Below are 14,885 nucleotides of genomic sequence, written 5' to 3'. Positions count from 1 at the left end.
AGCAAAATCCACTGAAGCAGAGGCCCATGATGGGCAAATTGGCTTATCTGCAATTGTATTTTTTGCATTACGATTGGGAATTACAAATATTTATAGATACACCGTGTCAGAGATGCATGAATTTAATGGTGTCAGTGCTGGAGCGTGATTTAAGAGCCAGCCATAGGCATAAGATCTGTACTTATGCTGAGCCAGGAATTTGTATCACAGAATGTTTGGAGTATTGAATGTTATTTTATTTATAACTTGGCACACAGAATCCACACAATTTGGCCAAAATAAACAGTTCCTGTGTTAACAGGTGAAATAACATTATTTATTTATTTGTGGAATTTTAAGAGATTTTGGCAGAAGAATTGACCCGGATTCTCTTTATAGGAGGAATATGAAATAATCATGTATTCACTGATTACATGGATTGAAAGTTCAGTACTGTATGAATGCTTCCCATCTGATAAAGAAGTTGGCTCATTGCTAGAAAGGCTGCAGTCATGCATTGGTCACAGTAAATAGCATTGATAGATTTAGTCTCTGCATATGAGCAGTGCAAGTTCTGTGCAAAATCACTCATTATTTGCAATTCTTAACTTGGGATCAGGATCTTCTCTGTGCAGAAGGGCACAGAAGTTTGTGTGCTGTTTATGTGGTCTGCTTCTGCCTGCAGAGAACACGTGCCAACTCTCAGCTTCCCAGGAATTTCACCCTGTGCAAATTCAGCAGATGTTCTTGGACTTAGATTTGGTTTATAATGAACATTAAAAATTCTAGACGTCTTGGTTAATGACACGAAGACTTGGATCACACAATTAGATTGTTATCCTCTGAGTAGAGAGGTGAACAAAAAGCATCACTGAATGGCTTAAGAAAGGTATGGATAGATATAGTTCTTCTGAGAAAGTTTATTACCTCCGAAACCCAGATAGCTGAAATACTTAGTGTGGAATTCTTTGCAGATCCAGTCAGGATTTTGATTTTCAGGATCCAGAAGCTTTAATGCAGGGCTCAGACATAGGAGAAGAACCTTTACACTATCAGCAATTCCTTTCTGGTGTTGGCTGGCTTAAACAATTTGACCATTAAGGAGAAACATACAGTCTTCTAAAGTCAAATTATAGCAAACTCCTTAAAATTCACAATTCCAGGTTAAAATTCCATTGTAGAACATTTTTGGGTTTGTTTTTTTTTTTTTGGTTGTTTGTTTTCTTGTTTGTTTAGTTCTTGTTTTGCCAGTGCTATAAAAATCACTGTGAGAGAGCTTTGTGCTGAGATGGAAACATTTTCTACCATTACAGCTTGATCTCAGAACAAGCAACGACCTTTTGCGATTAACTGCATTGTGGATTTGTTTCTATTAAGAATCATCAAGGAAGCAAGATTGAATGATCAGTAGTAATTACCACAGGATAGAAGGAGGGACAGATGCTTTTTATGCAGACAACTTGCATGCTGCCTTGGCATTCAATCCTGAGCTATCCCAAACTAAGATCATTTGAGTATATCCCAAAGTCTTGTAGGAAAGAGGCAAAACTTCATTAAAAATCCATGTCTGGATACAACATAAATAGAATGGGCTCTCTGAGGGGCAGACTCCTATTTTTGTCAGAGGAGCAGTAGAGGCATTTATAGAACACATAGGCTCTGTGCATGAGAAGACTTGCCTAAGGAGCTCCCCAGAGCTTTACTAAGAATGCCTTCAGTCATGAGATCACAGACACAAACAAGAACTGCTATAGCTGACAGCGATGGACACGCTTATCCTATGTCAGATTTTAGATATGTTCCATTCAGAAGATGCAGGGATTTGGAGCTAATGGACTGGATTTTGCAGTCAGTCTGGGCTGTCTGTGTGTTCCCAGTGTACTTGCAGTTTCTTTGAATTGTGCCACAGGGAGCTGATATATCTAGTTTGCTTTGCAAACACATATGTTCAGGTTTGTGATGTTATTTAAATTTCTTTGAGGTTACCTTTGTTAGTCCAAAGCCTGAGATTGACATACTATCTAATGTACTTGTAAAGACAGAATATTGTTCTGTTACTAGTAACCATGATAACCTCCAACTTGCTAGCATTCCTAAACTTTCAACTTTTTCATTCTTAACAAAAAGAATCTTATTTTTATCATTTACACAAATGCAGCATTAGTATGAACAGCATAACAAAAATATTCCTGGTCTGAAAGTCTTCAAACCTAGCAGAAAGGCAGATTTTAAAGTGAGAGACCCACTGAAGGTGTTAACCTGAAATTATTTTTTACTATTGCCTGGATTCTTTAGAATTGCAGTTCGTTATATCATCCTTTCTTTTTTTTGTATGATGCAATACACAAATGGGAATCCAAGTCATCTCCCGTTCAGTCTTTTCTTCCAAAAGGAAATTCCACATCCAGTTTGTACTCAGTTAAAGAAACAAACATCTCATACACTTTCAGCTTTGCAATACTTCTTGCGTGTTTGAAATCTGAGCTGTTAAAGGTTGTAGCACTAGAAACATTTTCACATTTTTGTTGTAGTTGTGCTGGTCAAAAGAACAGCCATAGATCGCTCGCTTTCCCAGCTCTTGCCTCAGATTCCTAAGCTGCTGAAACTATGCCTCCAATGCATTAACAAGATAGTAGTTCATTCTTTCACGATCAGTTGTGTTTTGTTGGCAAACTTCAGGTCAAGGATTACATTCCCGTAAAGCATGCAGGTAGCTGGTGGATAGAATGTGGCTGTCTCGATCGCTTTGCAGGATGCACTGTCTGTGTCTGTGCTCCTCATGTGCTCGAGGCTGCAGGACTGTGAGTTGTGCTGGAGTCTGCCGTGACTCCTGCAGTGGAACCAGATGTCCCAGATGCTTTGGGAGTGTGTTGCTGGCGTGCTGCAGGGAGATGAGGTACAGCCTAGATGGACCAGCTAGCTGTGGTAGTGACAAAGAGCAGTTGTGCTCGAAGATGCAGCACTGGGGACTGTTTTTTAGCTACACAGGCCTCCCCACTCTGTCTTCAGCACTTTCCCCTTCTAATCTTGGAATGACAAAGCAGGTAAATCACCTAGGGGCAGATGTGCAAGCTAACACTGTATCTTTTCAGATCCTTTTCTCCAGTTGGCTTATGGACTCTTCTAAGGTATAACTGACAAGGTGAGATTACAGAGCAGGAGTAATCTTCCAGAAGACTTTTATGGATTTTTCTTCATTTCCAGCTGTACTTAGTTGTTTCTCTGTTTTATGTGCCTCAACATACTCTATTTGTGTCTTGTGACTGAAGTATTCTATTTCAAGCCAAAAGCACAAAATGGTTCAGAGTTCCCCATTTCACTTCTTTGGCTGTTCTTCTTTTAGCTGGTATTATGTCAAGGAAGGCATGGTTACAAGCAAGATACACTAACTACATCGTTAGTGCAGATTTTCACAAGGATGCATTTCCAGTTTTGTTGGCAGAAGCTAAAACATGCAACATCTGTTCCTCAGTCAACAATTTAGCTCATTAACCTATTATATTACATAGCCCAATGAAAAGGTTTTTAGAGGAAGAAAGATGCATAGAAGCCTTATAATATATTGACTTTGCCTTTTTTTTTCTTTTCTTTACAGTAGATACTCTGTAAATATTAAGGCCTATATTATATATTTCCTGATGTGAATCCAGGCTGTCTTTCATTCTTCCTTCCAGTCCATTGGCCACAAGCCAAAGGTCTCACTCAGCACTGGGGGTCAGATATCATTCTGTCTGGCACTGGTATGAATGCAGATTGATTCAGCCACTTAAATTACTGCAAGCTTATGCCAAGGCAATTCAGATCAGAATCTGATCTGCTGGGCTGTGTGAGATCTTTGGGTCTTGTGTAGGAACCATCACAGATTCATACTTCTGGATGAAAACAGAAATATATGGCATCTCAAGCTGGGATTCCACTTGAGGAAAGGAGAGGAGCGGAGGAGAAATCGTTTTCTATCATTTTACATGTTTTACATGAACACCCAGGCACAACTTTAACTGAGTTCAGAATGGTTGTGTACTGCAGAATCTGCGCAGCAGTAGTAATGATCAGCTCAGCAAAGCACAGTTTTAAAAAGTATTCTTGTTGCCAAATAATGTCAGTAACGATAAAATACATGTGAAAAATTACCTATAGCCACCTGACCTCCTTGTGCATCACTGGCTGCCAATTTCTTTACAGTATTTTCTCCAGCCTATGAAATACTGGCTGCAGGTTCTCATCCCAGGAGAATATTAACAATACAGAGAAAAAAAATCTAATTTCCTATAACAAAAATACTGTATTTGTGCCAGACATTGAGGTGTTTCATACTGCAGATCAGCAGTCATTTACTGCAATGGGTGGTAACAAGGATTTTGTTATTGTGAATTAATTATTTTGGCAGGATTACAGTAGGCTGCATTCTCTGAGAGATAAAACCCTTGCATCCTTGCAGTACACACACATAGAAAAGGTGTTGGGTTTTTTGGGTTTTTTTGTTTCTTCTTTTCTTTCAAAAACCTCCACAGTTTTCCACTGCCAGGGAGGCATGTTTTTCGAGTTCCAAACATCTGGGAACATCAGCAAAATCCTCTGTATGTCTCACTTTTAATGATTAACTCACATTATATGATAAGAAGAGCAAATCAAGGACAGCTGTGATTTGAGAGGTGTATTCAAAGCTATAAATATTGAAGCAATCTGTCCTTTGTTCTAACATTCATTACAAATTCATGGCTTGACCCACCATCTGCTAGTGATAAACCATGGACAACTTGTTAATTGTTCATAAAGGTCACAACTAAGTTCATCTTCTTCTACCTTGAAGAAAATAACTTTTCTTGTTGAATTGGGAGAAAAATCTGCAGCAGGGATGGTTGCTTAGGAGTGCAGGCTAAGCACATCACAGCTTTCCCTGCCTCTTACTTGCTTTGGCTTGGCAAACAACTTGTAATTTATGTCTGCTTGTGTGCATTCAGCACCACAGCTAGAAGCTGATATTGAAAGGTCTCACTGATACAAACTGATCTCCAGAAAGTGATGCAGCTGGATTTGTCTAGAGAGGGCCCAACAGGCTTCTATCTTCTAACTCTCTCTAGCTCTCCTTATAAGCATAACTGAGAGCCAGATCATCAGTGTATCCTAAACCTGACTGCTGTCCCAGTGAAGTGCTCTAAGCTGCACTACTAGTTCCAATTCCCTGTGGCTTTTTTCCTCCAGCTTCTGATACTGATGTGCAAATTGCAGCCTCTTTTGCCAACAGTTAATCTTCAAAATACTCCTGGCTACAGAGGATAAGAACAAATGGCCCAAACTTGGTTATATCACATAGAGACAGTCCTGAATTCAGGAAAGCTGGTGCTGGTGTCATAATAAAGACTTTGGAAAGCATCATGAAAAGTGATAGCTATGCATATTTCAAATAGAAAGGTGCCTTCTTGAGTTAAGCTAAAACCATCAATCTCTAGTTTAATTTCCATAGAGGAAAAGCCTGGAATAAAATGTATCTCAGTGTAAGAGAAAACCTTGTGCTTATTATTATTATCTGTGAAAAATTTTTTGCTATGGTCAGAAATGTAAAAATCGTGTATCAGCACTAAAACAAGTTTAAGACTCTCTAGACCTGTGCTGTCAGCTCCAGTTTTAGTGGTAAACCTAGGTGTGAAAAGTGAAGAGGTGCAGACTATAGTGCTGGCTGTGTCATTCCCCTGTGATCTCTAAGCCGCAGAAACCAAGTCCTGAGTGTGCCTTTGAAACAGCAACAGCTTCTATCTTGCACAACAGTTTGCACAGCTCAACTCTGCTGGAGTTTCTGGGAATGTACAGATTGTTTTGGTGATTCCTAAGAAATGGATAGAGTGCTGCAAAAAGGCCGTATTCTCATGAAGTGTTTTGTTTGAAGTGGGATTTTGTCTGTCATAGTGTTACTGTCTTCCAATACAGCCTCCAGTGATCCTATTAATTGGAAAACTGACTTTTCTTTTGTGATATATTTTATTTAAAAGCCTCATTCATTACGTGCTTTTTTTTTTGATGGAGCATTAAAGCCTCCCACTAAGATCAGTGGATTTGAAATGGAATTCTATTGTGACTATTTTGCTCTTTTTAATGTGAGAAGGAAGAAAGCATGAAAGGCAAGCCTGTTCAAATATTGGCATTCATTTTCTCTGAGTAACTGAGACGTTACAGTATTTAGGATAATGTCTTTAAGGAGGTGAACAGTATGCAATTCGCTTTTTGTACTGTGCAGCTGAAGAGGTTTTTGTGCTTCCAATCCTTACAACATACAGTATGTGCAACTAGCAATACCACATAATTTTGTAGTATTTCCAAAAGCCTACTGAGTTTTACAATGACCAGTGAGGCACTAAGGTGACAACTTTCCAGAATGTCTTTAAAGAACAATGGCTGTCACCCTGATGGTGATCCCTTCTTTTGGCTATGCACAGTGGTGAGCTGCAGTGTTCTTCATATACCTCAGATCTGAGTAGCTCCTTGTCTAGAGAACACCCAGCCAGAACCAGTGTGCTGGAGATGAGCATCCTCTTGCTGAAATAAATAATCCTAATGACATCTTTACTTACTTTCTTTTTAATAGATTGCTTTTAGGTAGCATTGCTTATTAAGAGATGAGTAATTTAAAGATGTGCTCAGTGGAGCTTCGGTTAACAAGATTCTCTTTCAGAATAACATCTGTGACAGCAGTTAGTGTGCAACTGTAGGTCATGTAGCTCATAAAAACATTGCTCAGCGTTGAATGCATTGAATGCATATGTTGTAGAAGTAAGGTAATTCTCAGGCAGTCAGCCTGAGTGGAGTTATGTGTTTCCATGGTTATGCAGTTTTCTTTTACTATCTAGCTCACTTGCAGTTAGCTCAGTTATGCATTTTACATGAAGTGGTTGTCTGCTTCATTTTCATTGAAGTTCTACAGATTGAATAAGCTATGGGAGATTTCTGCTTTTTACTTGTCACAGATCAAAACGGTGCACACATGATGCTAGAGGTGGTATGCTAGGATATGGCACCTTGTAGGCAATACAGCTTAATTTCACATCTTTGCTTTTATTATTTGAGTTTCACGCAGTCCTCTGTGTAGCCAAGAGTTGGACATGGACATGATGATCCTTGTGAGTCCCTTCCAACACTGATACATTATGATTCTATGACATGAATTCTGTCTGGTTGGTATGATTAATTAAATATCATTTCCTCATTAGCATCCACCTGAGCTGCATTGCGCAAGTACTTAAGAGCACTGTCAGTGCCCTGAATATTCATGCATTCTGCTTATAATCTCTGAACTCTGTGCACAATGGAACTTTTCAGAATAGCAGAGTCAACCATAATTACGCAGGGAGACATGCTGGTCAGGTCTTGTTTCTCAGGGTCATGCAGTTCGAAAGCACAGCTGTAGGCAGTTTGCAAAGATTGCTTCTCTCTTCCCCTTCTAAGATACTGTCACATCAGCCACGAGCATTTTCTGCTGTAATTTATTGTTTCTTCCTATATTGAGTCAGAAGGGTATGCATTTTTTCTTGGCTAGGTTAAACAAATCAGTCATTTCACAAAAGTTTCCAAGTGATAGTTTGTTGTAAGCAAGACCAGATATGTTCTCTTTACAGATCCAGAGTTAAAAAGAAAAAAAAAGAAAAAGAAAAGAAAGAAAGAAAAGAACAGGAGAGCTTGAAAAACAGCTTACAGTTTGCTTTGGGCTGAGATCTTATCAATGAAAAGACAGAAATTTCTTTCATTAGCATGATGCCATAGTGAAAGTGAAACTGGTATTTATGAAAGTATATTGCATGCTGCTTTTCAGTTAAAACTCTTGAGTTTAAATTAGCAATATTTGTAAAAAGCCTGATGTTAAGGGGTGTAGGGTACTGACTTTCAGAGCACACACATTAAGGTCTCAAGAACAGTTGAATTACAGGATGTTTGTCGTTCATCTCAGGTGCTGTGTTAGAATGGTGTCAATAGGAACCTCTCTTGGCTTTTTTCTGACTTTCATAAAAGCAAGAAATAAAACCCCTGGGGGAAAAACTCTCTGCCCTATCCTAACGCCTTGAATACTTGAACTCTGAAGTCAGTAAAGCATGACTGTATCTCTGAATGCTGGAGCTTTAGCCATAGTGTTATCCTTGGCATCAGCAACTTTCAGCAAATTGGGGACAAACCCATATCTTTAAACATCAGATGCCTGCAGACTGACGGATAAAATTTTAGCAAACCTTGCCTTCAGCTCAGTTATTACTGTCATTTTGAACTATCTCTCCCTGCAACAGATTTGCCTTATAAATATTGTAGTATGTTCAGGATTGGCTGAAGGGATGCTGTGACCTTCTGCCAGAAGAAGCAAGTCTCTTATAAAAGAGACTAATGTCTCTTAGAAGTCAGAAAAGTGAGATTTTTAAAGGTGATATGTGGTCTGAGGACATCCCTGCAAGGTCAGCAGTCCTCAGCTAAGGCATAAGCAATTCTTCATTATTCCCATTCAGTCCAGAGCAAATCACAGCCTGTCCTCTGTTGCGGTAAATCTGTTCTTTATTCTGTCCCCATTAATCCTCAATATAGGGATTCTTTGGGCTGATCCTTCTTAGGTATTCCTACAGCTGCCCAAAGGCAAGCCTGCCCTGGCTTAATTTATTTTTATTCCTCTCTCCTTTTCTGGCTATCTTTTGTAGATCAGGAGTTGATGAAGTCCTTGACAGATCCCAGCACTTACTGTAAATTCATTCTGTTTTAATACCTGGTATTCTCCTGAGGCATTTGCTTTCAAAGGAATTAGACACCTGTCATCACCTTCAGTAGATTTCAAGCTTTCTTAGATTATCCTAAGGTGAAAATAGCATTCCTGTTGAAAAATCATAGCTTAGTCTGAAGGTTGGAGTCTTTCTGTGAGTAAATTTTCTTTAAGCTGATGAATGCAGCTGCTGCCTTGACAATTTGTGAGTTTATTTCCTTCTGGATATCCCCACCGGCTTCCATGTTACTGCCAAAGAATGTGAATGGAGGCATTTTTTTTACTTCTTTTGCCTTCTCAAGTAGTGCTTAAACTGGGAGTTAAAAGAGCTCTCATTAGGTTCACTTTTCCTAACTGTTCATTAACCCCCCTCCTTGTTCCAGCGTTGAACAATCCTTTGATCTTTGCGCGTGGGTTGATTTCTGATTTACAGTGGCTATATTGTCCGTTTAGTGTGTTGTGGCTAAACTACGTGGATTTTGCATATGCATTTTTGTGATATTGATAGCATTGGCAGTACCTCCTGAAAGGGAGGAGAACACTCCTTTGTTTGCCACCAGTATCTATTCAGCCATTTGCCTGTGTCCCTGGTTTCTGAGACTGGGCAAGTTGCTTATGGGCTTTGCCTCAGTGCTTGCAGAGCAGCTCATGGGGCAGGCAGAGATCCGCACCACTCTGCGCCACGTTCCAAAGCTGATCCTCCACGTTTACAGGTCACGTTGCTCCACTGTGGCATCAAAACACACGTGTTTTCGGAGTTATATCAATGCTTTTATAGGTTTTTCTGATTTCCAGAGTATTTTTGTTAACAGCGGTGTTTGTGACAAGTTGATATTTTCCCAGCATTCTGCAGAATGAAAGCTGGATCAAGTGCCAAGCTGGAGCAGGATTTCAACCCCTGCAGCCCAGCCCCATTCAGCCATGAGCGATGTGCCCTTGCCTTGACTGCCTAGAAGTTCCGTTTGCAAAAGTCCTGCAGCAGTTTTCCCTGCTTGAACACTTCATACCTGTGTCCAGTCCTGAGGGTCCTGTGTCGGGGTGAATCCAGCCCTGAAAACTTTTCCATGGATATATTTAATTGCTCTATAAATATTTGGGAACAGAGAGACTGTAGCAGTGCGTTTAGCTGTCCAGAATAGGAGGAAAGGTATTTATGAGAATTTGCTGTTCAGTTGGAGTTTGATTTTTATCCCTCTTTTAATGATGTCCTCTCTTCATCGGGCAGCATGAGTAACAATTCCCCCTTTGTATGTATTTTGTATCTATTCCTATTTCCTATTGAAATTCCTAGGAAAGAGACTATCCAAGTACAGAGTTGAAAATTTCATCTTAAAATAAGCCAGATGTCCAACCTTCCTTTAGCTGCCAAGCCCAAAAGAGTTCAAGAAAGATGTTAAAATCTGTCTTCCTGGCTGTGAAAAACTAATTGCATAGCATAGGTGATGATCCCAATCTCCCAGGAGAAGGAATAAAACTGCCTCGGGCAAAAATCTGCTGTTATTTGTCTGAGGATTGGAGTTGGCAGTATCTGTGGAAAAAGTTTCACTGCTTGCCCTCCTTGCTGGTTAACAAATGCACAGAAACACAGACAAAGGTAGGTGAGTGTGTATCAGTAGCCGAAAACCTTATTCACCTAGTGAGGAAAGTGTCTTTTGTCTCTTTTTTGGAGAAATTCAGTGCTAGAGAAGTGCAGGGAGGGATGCAGTAAGAATAATGAACAGGTGCACATATTTTCTTTCAACAGTAAAGCAAACACACATTTGGTGAATACAACAAGTATAAGAAACCTGTTAATAAAAAGTCATCAATGTGAGTGACTAAAGATAAATATTAGAGCTGGCCTGTGTTACTTTTGTCAGCAAGCTTTTCTGGTGCTACAGTTCTTCCTATGCAGAACTGAGAACACACATTGTATACATAGGTATCTCCCTGTGCTGGGTTGTCTGAAGCAGGATCCCACCAATTCTGTTTTAATGTTCCTTTCACGTGAGGCCATTTTGCATAGGTCTTGCAGTGATCCACACAGGAAGGAGAAGCTGTGTGTGCTCCAGCCCAGAACAAAGCTATGCCTCTTGCATTAGATGGCCTTTGAGCAGCACCCGGGGTTTGTTACGATACTTCAGAACAAATAGATGGGAGAGGAGGTGGAGGAGTGCATGCATCCACCTGTACTTTTGCCCCTATGTTCTGGCCTTACAGTCATCCACACTGCATTCGCATTGTTCAGACTTCCATCCAGTCTCAGCAGTGCTGATATTTGGAGCGTCCTAAATCTCTGGTTTGCCATTTTTAAGAAGCAGCAGTCTGAAATGATAACATTTTTCAGGGAAAGAGCTCCACTGTGCTGACCTTGTTCAGAAACAGCAGAGGATAGAAAATGTGAATGTTTTGACACCATCCTAATTATATTTCCTGACTTTTCTCCCACCTCCTCCTCCCCATCATTTGCTTGTGTGTGGCTCTAGCAGAAATAGGAATCATACCAAAGTCCTGCAACCTATTGTTTCTTTATTTTAAATACAAGGTTCTTTTATTAACTCCAGCTGGTGCACCTCGCTGTGCTCACTGCATTTGTTTTATTAAAATTGAACTGCGTGCAAGTAGGACATTGTAAATCACAAGTGACTGGGCCAGAGGAAGAGGGAGGGAGAGGCAGGGACTCCAATTGTATGACAACAAAGAGAGCATATAAACAGGCTGGGCCTCTTGGCTAATAGAAGCCAAAACTCACGAAGTACAATTTGCAATTGCTCCCAGGAGGACAGACAAGTGCCAGACAGTTAGCAGGGATAGAGGAGTGAATACTTGAATACCTAATGTGTTCTCCTACATACTGGAACAGAGCTTCTCTATGGGTCTGGGCATGCAGGAGCTGACTGCCTCCACTGTAATCCTTGGTTACCTGATACCAGTGCCTTGCGGTGGTCACCTGGTTTGTGGAAGTAGCCTTGTCAGGCAGACAAAGTCTGGGAGAAGGTGTTTAAACTAAGGCAACCAGTTCCACTGTCTCCCTCATGAAGTGGGAGTATTCCTGGGCAGTATTCAGCAGTAGTCATTTTTCAGTTTTGCATCTTTGTGGCTGGTGGAAAGATTTGCACCTCAGTCCTCTTGGAACCTCATGGACATTGAGAGAGACAGCTAGTGTGGGTGGACTCAGGGTGAAATGAGTCCACACAGAAAGACAACCCCCATGCTAGGACTGTTTTTCTGCATGCAACACTCTGGGAGCTGCAGAATGCTGACAAATGCGACAACTTTATGAAGGGTCTCTTGTTAATAAATTTGCTCAGCGTTGAGTCCATACTTATCCACTGATCTACTGCACACTTCAATTCTGGCAGTTATTTTTATGCTGTACGTAAACATATGATTTTGAAGCTGTTCAGCTTTGCCCATGTCTCAGCCTCTTCTCTTCTCCAGTGCTCCTCAACCTGTGGGAAGGGCCTCCAGTCGCGTGTTGTGCAGTGCATGCACAAAGTCACCGGGCGCCATGGCAGTGAGTGTCCTGTCCTGTCCAAGCCAGCAGCCTACAGGCAGTGCCACCAAGAGGTCTGCAATGAGAAGATTAATGTCAACACAATTACCTCGCCCAGACTTGGTGAGTGAGGGGTCTTGGGGTGAAGGTGCCACCTGTGAAGGACCAGATGAAGCCCAACATCTCAGTATATTAAAAAAAAAAACAAAAAGAAGAAAAAAGGGGAAGAAAAAAAAAAAAGGAAAAAAAAGTGGGGCTTCCAGAAATTAGGAGAGAGACACTCAGTCAGACTAAAGATCTGGAGTGGTTAGGTCCTTCCTTACCCATCAGTTCTTGCCACAGACTGCTCAAGGTGAAGCACCACGCAGTGGCTAGGCCTGTGGGACCAATAGGACTAGTGGTGGATGATTGGTTGGTGGATCACAGAGGGAGCTGACAGATTTATCCTTCTTGGTCACAAACAAACATCTCACCGCGCTTTAACTGTGGTGTGTGTAAAGTATGATATTTTATTCTTCTGTGCCCCAAGGAAAATGCATGACCTTGACAAGTAGAGCATGACTGGCTTTAGTTTCTTTTTCCTTCTCATTTGTTGCCACAAGAATGTGGTTTGATGAATTAATTTGCTCTGGGAGGCAAGAAAGCATCCAGATCCCTTCTGTGAAAACTTGTTTTTCTGCCACTGTCCTCACCCTCCCTGCATTCACTGTGTACCTGGCCAAGCTGACTACTGTGGTAAGCCATTTGTTTTCCAAAACACTGTGTTTAAGAGAAGGATCTAGTTAAGAATGCTTATGTTAATACAAAATTGTAGGAATCTGTAATTTTCCATGTCATATTTGCTTACTTTACAAGGGAATAATTTTTTTTTTTCTTCAAACTTCAGCTTTTGTCCTCAGTCAAAGCTCAAAGAGCCAACCTGATTTCTTTGCATTTCACACATAATCAGCAGTAAGACAAAGCTGAACTAAGCCATCAGTTGCTGACACAGACTAACTGCTACCTCCCACTGCTTGTAAGAAGAACAGCTTCCATCCTACCACCTCTTGTAGACAAAAAGTCTCTAACACCCGTGAAAATGCAGAGCTACTAAGTAGTAGAGAACCATTTCTGATCATGCTTTCCAGCATGATTTAAATAACATTTGAACTAGGACTGGACATGAGGCCTCTGAACTGAAAGTTGTTTCCCAAAAGTTCAGTAGCTATTTAAAAGAGTATGGGAAATTTTAGTCTTGCAAATACAGACATACTGAGGAGCTTTTAAGCTCTTTTGTTTAAGAACATCTGAGAGTGCTTCCCAAATATTTTAGCACTAAGAGCATAGTGGAGGGAAAACATTTCGTTTGAGAAATAAGCCTTTGATACACTGATGAGAAAATAAACCCTTTCTAATTCACGTTTTTGAACAAAGCAATAAAAAGCTCTTGTGTTCAGAAGACTGAGAAGGCTTGAGTCCCTGCTGAAAGTAATCTGCAAGTAATTTGGGATGCTTTATTTCAAAACCAGGCTTGGAATCACCAGGCCAGAAACAATGATATTTGATATTAGCGGAAAGATACATCATTGAATGTTTTGCTCTTCCTACATATATACAGATTCTCATTGAATTTTTTTTAAACAAAATTTTCTGTTTTCTGCAACCTCACAAAAAATATACAGGAAAAAATCCAGTCATGTGCTGTCTTGTCCTCACTCTACAATGTTTCTCACCCTCTGTAATGTTTCTAGTAGTACATAAGATTGGAGTTCACCTTGCCTGACTTTCATATCTGTGTCCAGTGTCCCTCAGTGAAGACACATTTAGAGGGGATTTATTTTATCCCCCAGGTACCTGAGCTGTGTTTCTTCCAATATGTGCTTCCTGTCTTACTTCACAACCCATAACAGATCTTGGACCTGTAAAAAACCAGAGTTCTGTTTTATCTGTGGCTCAGTGCCTTTCCATTACATAAAGCCTTCCATCAGATTCCTATGATGTGGCTCTGATATTCCTGCAGAGTACCTAATTAACCCAGCTACGTCATGTTTTTGTACAGTATGCCTTTTTGGAACCATAGCTAGCAGAGAGTGCATCAGATCTTACCTCAACGAGCCCCTTCACTGCTGGCAGGCACAGAAATAACTCTACCCTCCTTGCATTTAAGATGATAGCTGTTTTTTCTCTCAAATTGAAAAAAATAAAAAAAAGATTTAATGTTTCTTTTTTCTCAGTGCAATTCCATTGCATCAGATTTTATCAGACCTTTACTTCAACTAAACGCAGCTTTGGTGATAGGCGTTCCCACCAGTTCTCGGTGGTTTTCTGGTGCTTGACACTGAGACTCAATGCTGAATACAGGGTAACATCACCTTTTCATGTTCTCCAACTAGTCCTTTTTTTTTCCAGCCTCAAAAGCAGGAATAATTATTTAGAAGATTTTTCAGTTACCACTGCATTCATAAGACTGCTACATTCAGTTCATAAATCTGTAGTAGCATAAAAAGCATTTGCTACCGTCATGCATTTTTGTCACATATAGTTTTGTTCCTGTTACTTTTTCATAAAATCACTGCTGACACTTTAATGATATTGGCAACAGATTAAGCACCAGTATCTTCATGCTGCTTTCCACCCTGCAAAAACATTTCGTCAATCTTAGGGGGTTTCTGCCTCCCAGCAGCACTTGTTGTCCAACTAAGAAGTGTTATTTTTGCTTCCTGTTAA

At 40.4% G+C, this 14,885-nt stretch overlaps 1 protein-coding gene across 3 annotated transcripts in view; it reads left to right on the top strand.

The window, feature by feature from the left end:
• ADAMTS17 (ADAM metallopeptidase with thrombospondin type 1 motif 17) overlaps positions 1 to 14,885 on the top strand; it is a 165,291-nt gene that overhangs the window by 145,741 nt on the left and 4,665 nt on the right. For all 3 annotated transcript variants that reach the window (XM_042876110.1, XM_042876109.1, XM_042876111.1), the window contains one exon: positions 12,125 to 12,302. In XM_042876110.1, coding sequence (XP_042732044.1) covers positions 12,125 to 12,302 — 178 coding nt within the window. The remainder of the gene's footprint in view (positions 1 to 12,124; positions 12,303 to 14,885) is intronic.

The sequence above is a fragment of the Lagopus leucura genome, unplaced genomic scaffold, assembly GCF_019238085.1.
Source record: "Lagopus leucura isolate 7727_CA_CO unplaced genomic scaffold, USGS_WTPT01 Super-Scaffold_100015, whole genome shotgun sequence".
Classification (NCBI taxonomy): domain Eukaryota; kingdom Metazoa; phylum Chordata; class Aves; order Galliformes; family Phasianidae; genus Lagopus; species Lagopus leucura.
The sequence above is the reverse complement of the archived record's forward strand: the minus strand, read 5'-3'. Positions and strand labels throughout refer to the sequence as shown.